Source organism: Parasteatoda tepidariorum, chromosome 8 (assembly GCF_043381705.1).
Source record: "Parasteatoda tepidariorum isolate YZ-2023 chromosome 8, CAS_Ptep_4.0, whole genome shotgun sequence".
In the NCBI taxonomy this organism is placed as follows: domain Eukaryota; kingdom Metazoa; phylum Arthropoda; class Arachnida; order Araneae; family Theridiidae; genus Parasteatoda; species Parasteatoda tepidariorum.
The window spans coordinates 37,791,684-37,803,967 of NC_092211.1; the positions used below are offsets into that span (position 1 = coordinate 37,791,684).

At 33.5% G+C, this 12,284-nt stretch overlaps 1 protein-coding gene across 1 annotated transcript; it reads left to right on the top strand.

Moving 5' to 3' along the window:
• The first annotated feature begins 5,145 nt into the window (after nucleotides 1-5,145).
• Nucleotides 5,146-11,180, top strand: LOC122269413 (uncharacterized). Its single transcript, XM_043042367.2, has 3 exons — nucleotides 5,146-5,654; nucleotides 8,869-9,027; nucleotides 10,966-11,180. The coding sequence occupies exons 1-3, from the start codon at nucleotides 5,161-5,163 to the stop codon at nucleotides 11,159-11,161; spliced, it is 849 nt and encodes a 282-aa protein (XP_042898301.1). The 5' UTR covers nucleotides 5,146-5,160; the 3' UTR covers nucleotides 11,162-11,180.
• Nucleotides 11,181-12,284: the final 1,104 nt, after the last annotated feature.

Here is a 12,284-nt window from a genome sequence, read left to right on the forward strand (position 1 = left end):
TTGAGCTATGGCCATTTTATAAAACAACATTTCAAACTATGTTCATTTGAGTAGTGTCCATCTTTTCACATGTGCGTACCAAGTAGTTTTTATTTTCTTCAATAACGCGCTTTTTGAGCTGTATCCATTTTTTTTAAACGCGTGACGAGCCATACGCGAAAAGAACAATATTCTCCGTTCATTTTGACTGAGATATCACAATGTTAGATAAGAACAAAAAATATCTAACTGGAATAAATAAATTATTTAAATAACAGATTTCGCTAAACTGAGACTCGTAAAATTTGATCAAAGTTGCATTGCTTTAAAGAGTATTTTGCCTAATATACAACGAAGAGCCATCACATTATGACCACCCTGCTAATAACATGTAGGACCACCTTTAGCCCTCAAAACTACTAGCATCCGCCGTGGCATTGATTCCACAAAGTGCTGATAGGTAGTTTGAGGTATCTGGTACCAAGCACTCACCAACTGGTCCTGCAATTCCCTCACATTGTGAGGAGGTAGCGTGGCAGCACGAATTTGGTTTACCAAGTAGGACCACAAATGCTCTATTGGATTAAGGTCAGGTGAATTTGGGGGCCAAGACATGACTTGAAAGTCACTGGAATGTTCCTCGAACCAATCCATGACGATTCGACCTTTATGACGTGGTGCATTATCCTGTTGGTAAACACCATTCCCCGCAGGAAAAACTGTTGCCATGAATGAGTGAACCTGGTTTGCAACTATGTTCAAGTAGCTTACAGACGTCAGGGATTGTTCTATGAGGATTATTGGTCCTAATGTGCCCCATGAAAACATTGTTCATGGGTGAGAAACCATGAAAACCTGGGTGAGCCCATTGTTATTGATGGAGGGTGGTCATAATGTAATGGCTCTTCGGTGTATAAAGCTTATAGTTACATTAGTTTCCCAAAATTAATTAGTTTTATTGTTATGGTCTCAATAGATCTACACCGATGCGCTGTCGGCGACTAGTATTCCTTTAATTAATTGAAAGTCCACAAAAGGGCAATATTTGAGAGTTGTATGCGAACAAAAGATAAAAAAAAGTATGATTCAGATAATTTATTGCCTTATGAAATAAGTTAGGATCTGAATAAAAAAAAATTAAATAAATAAATATTATAAGCAAAGAGTAAATAGTTTTTACTTATAGTCCTTTGATCGATGCATTACATCTCTCCTGAAGTTTTACTCAGGTTGACTTAAAACACTGGAAACAAAAAAACTCTTAACTAGTTAAAATACTAGATTAAAAAAATTAATAAGAAAAAACTTATTTTGAAATTTCAGAACCCGTTAGTGACCAGTTTATTTTTGTGAACGATTTGAAAAATGCATAGTGGGCAGTTTTTAACTGCGATTCGATTATTCGATTTCATGTCTGTGTGGTTAGAACCGAGCAATCGAACTTTTAACTACCTTCTGATTCGCTAGAGCAGTGGTTTCCAACTCGCATCCCGGGGGCCGCATCCGGCCAGTGAAGCCTTTTTTTGTGGCTCGCGAACTAAAATATATTAGTTGTCATTTTTTTGCGAACTATCTTCGTAAAAAATTTATATGGGTTTAAAATACTTTTCTCGTTAATAAAAACCTAATTTCTTCGTTTCTGTGAATCTATCAAACAACGGTGTAGAAAAAAATTATTTCTCAGGTTTTGCACCCAATAAAATATTTATTCAAATACAAAAATAATCGTGTATGTTGCTCTTTTTTATTTCATTTTTTGTATTTTGTGAATATAATTTAGCATGCGTGAATCAGAAATTTTCTCGAAGAAATACTCTGTTTTAACTTTTTGAAACCACTCCTTTTGGACGAAAATATTTACACACACATTTGTAAATTTTAAATTTAAATTCCTATTCTCTGGTGGTTGCAGCAGACAAACCTCAATTTTGTCATTAAACATTATGTGTGCTACTATGTAAGTTTTAATATCAACCTTTTTAAAGTTTTATATCTCAACAATTAGATATCTGTTGCGCATTAATTGTTTAATACATGGGTGTACATTAAAGTTATTGTAACCCGAATTTTTTAATATGNTATAATTTCTGGTAAAGCAAGAAGCTTACTGGAATGTTCCTCGAACCAATCCATGACGATTCGACCCTTATGACATGGTGCATTATCCTGATGGTAAGCACCAACCCCTGCAGGAAAAACTGTTGCCATGAATGAGTGAACCTGGTCTGCAACTATGTTCAAGTAGTTTACAGACGTCAGGGACTATTCTATGAGGATTATGGGTCCTAATGCGCCCCATGAAAACATTGTTCCTGGGTGAGAAACCATGAAAACCTGGGTGAGCCCATTGTAATAGATAGAGGGTTGTCATAATGTAATGGCTCTTCGGTGTATAAAGTTTATAGTTAGATTGGTTTCCCAAAATTAATTAGTTTGATTGTTATGGTCTCCATAGATCTACACCGATGGGCTGTCGGCGACTAGTATTCCTTTAACCAATTGCAAGTCCACAAAAGAGCAATATTTGAGAGTTGTATGCGAGCAAAAGATAAAAAAAAGTATGATTCAGATAATTTATTCCCTTTTGAAATAAGTTAGGATCTGAATGAAAAAAAAATTAAATATTATAAGCAAAGAGTAAATAGTTTTAACTTATAGTCCTTTGATCGATGCATTACATCTCTCCTGAAGTTTTACTCAGGTTGACTTAAAACACTGGAAACAAAAAAACTCTTAACTAGTTAAAATACTAGATTAAAAAAATTAATAAGAAAAAACTTATTTTGAAATTTCAGAACCCGTTAGTGACCAGTTTATTTTTGTGAACGATTTGAAAAATGCATAGTGGGCAGTTTTTAACTGCGATTCGATTATTCGATTTCATGTCTGTGTGGTTAGAACCGAGCAATCGAACTTTTAACTATCTTCGGATTCGCTAGAGCAGTGGTTTCCAACTCGCATCCCGGGGGCCGCATCCGGCCAGTGAAGCCTTTTTTTGTGGCTCGCGAACTAAAATATATTAGTTGTCATTTTTTTGCGAACTATCTTCGTAAAAAATTTATATGGGTTTAAAATACTTTTCTCGTTAATAAAAACCTAATTTCTTCGTTTCTGTGAATCTATCAAACAACGGTGTAGAAAAAAATTATTTCTCAGGTTTTGCACCCAATAAAATATTTATTCAAATACAAAAATAATCGTGTATGTTGCTCTTTTTTATTTCATTTTTTGTATTTTGTGAATATAATTTAGCATGCGTGAATCAGAAATTTTCTCGAAGAAATACTCTGTTTTAACTTTTTGAAACCACTCCTTTTGGACGAAAATATTTACACACACATTTGTAAATTTTAAATTTAAATATCTATTCTCTGGTGGTTGCAGCAGACAAACCTCAATTTTGTCATTAAACATTATGTGTGCTACTATGTAAGTTTTAATATCAACCTTTTTAAAGTTTTATATCTCAACAATTAGATATCTGTTGCGCATTAATTGTTTAATACATGGGTGTACATTAAAGTTATTGTAACCCGAATTTTTTAATATGCAATTAAATATTTTTAAAAATCTACTTCTTATTTTAATTTGTAATTCAATACTTTTGTTCTGTATAACGTGGTAAAAACCTGACAGTAACATTTAATGTTCCTTCAAACATAAAAGAGACCTACATAAAATTTTGATGAAGTTGCGGCCCGCCATTTGATTTGTGTTTTTAATTGTGGCTCCCGACTTCATGTAAGTTGGGAACCCCTGCGCTAGAGCATTCAAATCCACAATAGCGCTCTGTACAACCAATGGCAATGCAAGTTTCATTCGTTTTCTGAACACAATAAACAGATTTTATAGCGATGTTATCACCAAAGAGTATTTAGCATCAATAGAAATTTCAACTAGTTGGAGCACTTTTAATTTTTATTGGAACATTAGATCGTTAGTATCAGAAGTTTCAATTGCTTTTATACTGTTAATAAAAATTATTTACGATCCTAGTGCATTTCAAGAGAATCACTTACTATAATTCCACCTCTGTCAATATGCATGGGTTTCCAAATACTTAACACGTATACTTAGTGCCGTGATTCATCGAAAAAGCAGCATTATTACACTTCTATTTATTCCATTCAGGTCAGTGAGCGACCACATTATCTCTCTGTGAAAGAACTGAGGGTGTGCGGTATCGATCCTCGTTAAACTGTTCCATCGTAAAGTACTTGATTTTACAGTCGTCGGGCTACCAAAGTGGGGGACCCATTCTTTCTGCAGAGGTTCAAAATTGTGATGGCATGTCTCAGGAACAATCACTAATAGCTTATTGAGAACACCGACCACTGTGCTGACGTAAAAATATCCTCAGTCGTAGACGGGTCATGCGTTAGAGTACCCTTGCCGTCAGGCTAACCATGGGGGGTTTTCGTGGTCTTCCTTTAAATGTAACACGAATGCGGGTTAGTTCCATCAAAAAGTCCTCCACGAAGGCAAATTTCTATAAATACTAGATATAGGAGTTCCCTTGTCTTCTGGATTGGGTTCGAAATTACAAGGTTACGGAATTGAACATTAGTTGTCGTAAACCCACAATTGAGTTGGCTTTTCAACGACGGTTATGAAACAAAATACCCTATTGAGAGTCGTGTAGGCTCAGGGTATAAAGCATTCGCCTTCCAATGTGGTGAACCGGGCTCGAATCCCAGCAATGACTGGTGGATACGAATTCGCACCCAGTGCACCGTCAACAGTGCTGAAGTAAAATATCCGCAGTGATAGACGGATCATGGGTTAGAGTATTTTTGCGTCAGGCTAACAGTGGGAGGTTTTCGCGGTTTTCCTCTCCATGTAACGCAAATGCGGGTTAGTTCCATCAAAAAGTCCTCCACACAGGAAAATTTCTCCCAATATTTGATCCAGGAGCTTCCTTGTCTTCTGGTTTGGGTTCAAAATTACAAGGCTACGGAGTTGAACATTGGTAGTCGTAAACCCAATATTGGGTCGGCTGTTCAACGATGGTTATGAAATAGCCAATCGAACAGCTCTAGTTCGATGTAAACATAGTACTACTACAACTACTTTTTCTATTGGGTCTAAAAAAAGAACAAATATACTTTTTTCTATTCCAGACCTTTTATGATAGCCTCTTCTTTGAAATTTCTCTGCATTTATATTCTTGTGCTTGGAGTTATGCAAATTTTCGTGAAATGTGCGGCTAACAAGCTAGATTCATCTTGGGACATCAGAGAAGAACCAAAACTTGGAGATATTTATCTCACAGTTCCTTCCGAAAGTGAAGAAGACATATTTCCGAATTCAGAAGAAGAAATTATACCTACAGAAACTATGACCGTCGCTGCGGATGAATTCATCGGGCTTCCCACAGCAAGTTATGAAGAAAACAACTATGTGACGGAAGATACTACCACATCCGAGAGCTCTTCATCTGTTACCCTGAGTTGGGCAGAATTATTCATGATTTTGCAAAAAAAGGCCTTTCCTTCAGAAGCAAAAACTTTGCATCACTCGTCGCAGCATTCCCTTACGATGTCCACTACTGAATCTCGTGAATCTATTGCAAGCACTGAAGTTTTAAATGATGTTCAAACCATCGTGGACAATCTTCTGAAGTACAATCGTGAAACTGGAGAGCAATTAGTGAAGTTGAAGAAAGCCCTTCTCACGTAAATAAAATGTTTTTTTAATCTATTTGTTACCATATTCATGCCATATCATAATGATATATCACGCCATATCATTATGATATATTAAGCCATATCATATTCATAATGATTACTCTTAATATATATAACTTTAGAATCCTAGTAGGAAAGGAAGTCATAGAAAAAAAAAAAGCTATGCACATTTGTGATAATTAACTTAATGAGAAATAAAAAACTAAAAACTTTACCAACATAGACCAACCATTTTTAAGCTTGTGTAGAAAAAAATCTGGGAGCAAAATTACCACAAACATCATATAATAAATAGTTTGGAATGCATTTTTGCTTTTTTACTAGGTACCTCGGTACTTTTCAGCTAGAAGGATGCAAAGAAATTTAACTTTTTATTATTTTTATTTTATTAAATTTTTGTAGTGAACATCCATTTTATCCAGTGTTTTATTTTATTTTATAACCAGCGTTGAACAGCCGACCCAAAATACATGGAAAAACTAGTCTAGAGGACTACTTCATGGAGCTAAACCGCATTTACGTTATGTGGAGAGAAAAACCACGATCGCTTCCATGGTCAGCCCGACGACAAGGGGATTCCAACCCATGATCCGTCTATCACTGAAGATATTTTACGTCACCGCTGTGGTCTGTGATAGCTAGGAGCAGAATTCGTACAAACCAGCCACAGCTGGGATTCAAACCTGGATTATCTCATTGGGAGGCGTACGCTCTATCTGAGTCACCACGGATCTTTGTTCAGTGTCTAAAAATTAAAAAAATGGTTTAAAAAAAAGTTAGCAGAGTCTACATTTTTTGGTGACTTATCGCTTGCGCCCGGTTAACCGAAAAGAACCGGAACCCCAATTTGTTTCAGACGATTTTAATCACTTTTTAAAGATTTTTTTTCAGTAAATTTAAGAGAAACAGTTTTTTTTTTTAAAAAAATGAACGGGAACATCATTTTAAAAGACTTATCAGAAAAATTAACATTCTATACATAGAGTTCATAATACGAATTTAAATTAGGAAAATCTAGCGTTTTCTAAACGTTACTTTACTCAATAAAATCACTCGATAGGTTTGTTTTATTAATAACTCACTCACTCAACATGTCCGCTTGCCTTACTAAAAAATTACAAAAAAAAATCTTAACTAATTGATAAACATACAATTGTGCTAAATAATTATCAATTCATTAACAATTCTAATATACATACATATATAATCATTAATTAATCAGCACTGAATAACACTACAATATCCAGCACAAAACTTAAAAACAAATAACGATATTATTTAATATAATGTAAATTTTCATATAATGTCACTTTTTATTTCATATAATGTAAAAATAATTGAAGTTAAGATAAAGTTAAATTACATGTTTTCATTTATTTATTTTTATTTGTTGTCTTTTTCGGAGGCTTTAAGTAATTAGATTAAGCCAAACACGTATTTAGCAGTACATTCCATCAAAGTAAAGGTTAACTGAATTTAGTATCACCTGGCATAACGCTGATGCTGGAGGCACGATATTCAAAATTTACGGCAATCACGCTTTCTCCCGTACAAGGAGATGTAAAAAATCTATCACAAAAATGTGCAGTATACACGCAGCTGTAATCGGCATCAATTTTACTCATAAATTACTATGTATCGATCTGCACCAAATACAATGATGATAGTAGTGCCTGTTACCAAAATTAAGCATGGTCGGTGTCAACAATAATATGGTGACTCTTTACGATTTCCCGTAACGAATAAGTAGTTTCTCCATTCCTTTTTATTTCATACGAATTCCGCACCCGGTTCGTACCGACCACAGTGTTGACGTAAAATATTCTCAGTGGTAGGCAGATCATGGGTTACAGTCCCCTTGCCGTCAAGCTAACCGTGGGAGGTTTTCACGATTTTCCTCTCCATGAAACACCAATGCGGGCTAGTTCCAGCGAAAAGTCTCCACGACGGCAAATTTCTCCCAATGCTTGAACCTGGAAATCCTTTGTCTTCTGGGTTGGGTTCAAAATTACAAGGCTACATAGTTGAGCATTGGTAGTCGTAAACTCAAAATTGGGTCGATTGTACCTATTACCAAAATTAATTAAGCATCATTGACGTCAGTAATAGTTTACGCTCTCTTAAATAAATCAATAACATTTCCCCATTAGTTTTGCCGTTTAGTATATAGCTTATTATTTCTCATGCAGTATATTCCATTTAGTATATAGCTTATTACTTCAATAAGTAGCTATTACCATAATTAATTGTCATTTGCGTCAATAATAATGTTAATGTTTTTTTTAGAAAATATTTTTTAATGGTAGCAAAGGTAATCCAATTTTCAATAAATTATAATTTTTTCCATCACTACATACAAATGATTTCTGTAGATATTAGATATATCGGGATATATCTATGCTCTGAACTTTTGTACAAATATATGTGCGTTTTATAATTTTCGACTTCAGTTCTCTATCACTGATAAATATATTGCGCACAAAACTAAAATGTTGTAGGGTATATCATAAAAATACTCTTCTTAAATATATATTCTTATTTTTTGTCATATAAATTTGAATTCAGCAACTTTTTTTAAACCAAATGCTCCTTTTCAAAAGCCCTTTAAAAATGATAGTCACACAAAATATTTTTCACGCATTTCCCTCTCTAAGAAATTTTAGGCAAAGTTTTTCAATTTATAAACGATTTATTAGAATAATTTTCATTTTCAATAGTGATGATTTGTTTTTTGATGGTTTTGGTAATGAATGTAAACTTCACAATACGTGGCCGAGATAGTCTGGTTGGTAAGACGTTGGGCCTATGTCCAAAAGGTCGTGAGTTTGATCCCCGACAGTCGAAGTCTCCCAGTGTAGTAAATGGAAATTTGTCGGGTCACAAAGTCCTCCAAGCTCCCATAACAAATTTATACCTCTGAGGGTACTGAATTGGAGATTTATCGGTCTCTGGTTCAGGTTAAAATTACGATTTGTGGATGTATGAACGGGTCCGCTCTTTAGAACAGGTTGTGATGTGTGGCTTAAGACCTATTCTTGGCAATAGATGGCACCACTGAAAAACAAGAAACGCACCCTCTGCCTTTAATTCTTTTCACCAAGCAAACTTACTGGTTAATTGGCATTAGAAACAACATTAACTTTACAATGATAAAAAAACAAAAAAAAACAAAACAAATTAATGTGATTTATTTCAAATTTAGATCAAGAAAACAAGGAAAGAAAACTCCGAGAATCAAAATAAAAATCAACGCACAAGCACCAGTACGCATTAAGACTGAATATGTGAATGGGAAGAATGTTCTAAGTAAAGGAATTATCTCTGTTCTTAAGACGACTCCAAATCACCAAACAGTTAACAAGTAATTCTTCCTTATTAATCAGTAATTTCACGTGATTCTTTCCTTTATCTGTTTTATAACACATTGTGGACTTGCCAGATAAAATTTTTTTTTAATTTTAAGCATTTGCACGAATACATTAATCAAATTATCGTTCTACAAAGATAAATGTCTTATATAAGTTGAGTTATTAGTAGTAGAATCTGTGTATACAGAGTGCTCCGAAATTCGATCGTCATTTTTAGAAGGGTGACAAAGAAAGTTAAGAAAGATGAAACTTACCAAACTACATGGAGTTGCGAACCAGTTGTTGAGAAGGTGAAAATCACGAAAAACGCACGCAGGCTCATAGGGCAGATTGTCCTTGCTAAGACAGACTTTTAAAATATCTCAACATCGTCGAAAACGTTTAGGAATCGTGTTTACGTTAGTTTTTGGAATGTCCGAGCCCGAGAAGAATTTTAATCTAAGCTCGTGATACATAGCCCGAGTCTCAGATATTCGCTGGATAAAGACCAAATTGTGCGATCTCGTCACTTTTATGTTTAAACAAGGAAATCAGTAAATTAAAACCTTTTCTATCACCAACCTGTGAAAGCAAAAGCGAAGAGAAAAACTGAACCAACTGAAACTGCAAGATGACTAAAACAAAAATTAAAAAAGGAAATCAAAATACGTACTAGGTTAAATTAGTCATTTGACAATCCATGCACAATTCCTCAAAAAGCAAAAGATTCCAACAAAAGGTTCTTGCAGAAATTTTTATACCTTATAAATTTTTTATACTTAATAACGAGACTAAACATTTGTTTAAAAGTTTATGAAAATTTTATCACGAATCCGAGCTTTCCCGAAACCTTTTTTCAGTAAGCAAGCCCCAGTTGGGCCTACAACTTCTAAGAGAGAGAAGGTCTCATCACGGATCAATTTAGTAGTCCGACCTAACGAACATTAAATGAAGTGCACAGTGGAGGTAAAATAAGAAAGTTGTCACTACGTTCGGGCTACTAAGCTGTGCAGTTGGGGTGATTACAAAAAATGTAATTACGTTTGAACTACTAAAGGATTAAACCAGGGGTCTGCTTTGAAGAAATTTGGGTCCGTTAACGGACCTTTCACAAAATATCTTTTCATAAATCGGATCCTTTACAAAATAATTTATCTTTTAATTGGACCCTTCACAAATTTGTTTACCTTCATTATTGTTTTGCTAATCGAATAAACCCTTCCTGGGGGGGGGGGGGAGANGGGGGGGGGGGGGTAGAAAGACGGTTCGAAACGAACTAAGCTTTTCAAGTATCCCTAAGTTTAAATTCCAAAGGTAGTATTCTAAAAAAAATATTTCTATATTTACAAACATTGTGTGTACATTCTTATTGATATTAAATGATAATTGTTTTGTAAATATGGTAGCTACATAACTAAGTTGTACATTGTAACTGATACATAACTAAGTTGTAATATTTAAAATATGTCAATTGAAATTATTAAAAATATGAGTGATTTTGTTTCCATTATTCGTCTGAAATGAATATTCTGTGTTGAGCAGTATAGGCTAAATACCAAATATTTGCATGTTGCATCCATAATTTAGTAGCAGCAATTGTTGAGCAGAATCTTGTATCTTTTTACAATTTAAAACTTCTTGAAAAAGTTTTTAGCAATTTTTGCAATAACAGGACCCTCTTTGCACAAATTCACAAAAGCAGGGCCCTGGTTGAAAGAATGTGACTTAACGCTTATTTTATATTCACAAATTATGAGTAGTTTTTTCACAATTTTAACAAAAACAGGACCTTTCATAAAATGTCTAGACAGACCCCTGTTCTCTCTTCTAGGAGGCATTGGTTAGTCCCGGGCTTGGACTGACCACATAACAAATTTTTATCCCCTCCCCCTGAATTTGTCAGAGAAGTTTTGGGACATTCTTCAGTTAATCCATTAAAACCATTTTCTTAGGAAAGAAAAACTAGAGAAGCAAGAAACAACAATAATCGGTCCACCTTTAGAACAAGAAACGAGCGGTGAACTGGAAAAGGCCAGAAAACAGTTCATCAAAAAGGGAGCGATATTCCTCCGCCATGCTTGGAACAGATTTCTGACACAGAAACTAAAACATTCTCTTCGTAATGAAGAACTGGAAACAGATAATTAAAACGAGATTTCTAAATGAAGCATTTTGTTATTATATTTTCACATAAAATTGACAGTCTTTTTATAATAGCTGTAATAAATACGAATCATTTACTTTATAAGAATCAGTTTAAGTAGTGGTCTGATGACCAATAAATAAAGTTCAATCTAAATCAATACTTAATAATTATTTCAATCTCGGTAGCAGAATTTATAGTCAATATGCAATACTATCTTAAAATTTGTCAGCCACTTTAACTCAGTCAGGCAGAGATTACACAATAGTAAAAAGTAAGCTTAATTTAACATATATTTAGCACAATTTGTAATTATTAAATTAAAATGATTAAATAATAAATTTAAATTTAATTAAAATAAATAAAATTTTTAAATGTAATGATTAAATAAAAAGTTAAACATAAAAACTTTATGTTGTTTAAATTTAATTTGAATTTTATGCAATTATAGTTCAGCTTTTCTCTAACGGAGAAAAGACAGATGCTTATACAAAGGCTGAACTTAACAGTTAAGTTACGGAACTATTTCAGTCTTGACTAAGCCCAATAAAGAAATCAGAAAGAAAGGATGAATGTTTAGATAATAAAATAAAATATCTACATTTTAAAAGTAAAAATAAACATAATTGTAATTTATTGTGCACCGATTTGTGCCTATTGTATTTAAAGTTTCTTGAAATGAAATTTATTATGATACCCTCACAGGTATTTTACAGATAAATAAAACAACCAAAAAAATAAACATTGAGCATCATTTGTTGGTATCGAATTTAAGAAAAGGTAAAACTATTCCATATTTTTATAAATGAAAATAGAATTTGTTCATTTCATCTGCTCTAGGTTTTTTCTGTTTGAATTTTTTTCAATTTACTAAAAAAAAAAATTTAAGCTCAAAACCTATACCTCAATACTTATAGTAAGTACTTATAGCATGAGAGATAAGAAAACTCACAATCAAGTTGAATTTTATAAAAGTGCATAAATTGGCACTTAATGCAAGAAATAAAATTACTTTTCCGACTATTTTAGGAAAATATAACATAATTCCAAACCATATTTTGTCAATACATTGTAATTTTTTAGATACGTACAATAAGGTAGTACTTTGCATAGTGCTGTTATCAAATG

Bases quoted from the DNA above. Each gene is read 5' to 3' on its own strand.
- LOC122269413 (XM_043042367.2), top strand. From the start codon at position 5,161: ATGCAAATTTTCGTGAAATGTGCGGCTAACAAGCTAGATTCATCTTGG. The intron at 5,655-8,868 runs GTAAATAAAATG...TTTCAAATTTAG, and splicing joins TTGAAGAAAGCCCTTCTCAC to ATCAAGAAAACAAGGAAAGA. The intron at 9,028-10,965 runs GTAATTCTTCCT...CCATTTTCTTAG, and splicing joins AATCACCAAACAGTTAACAA to GAAAGAAAAACTAGAGAAGC.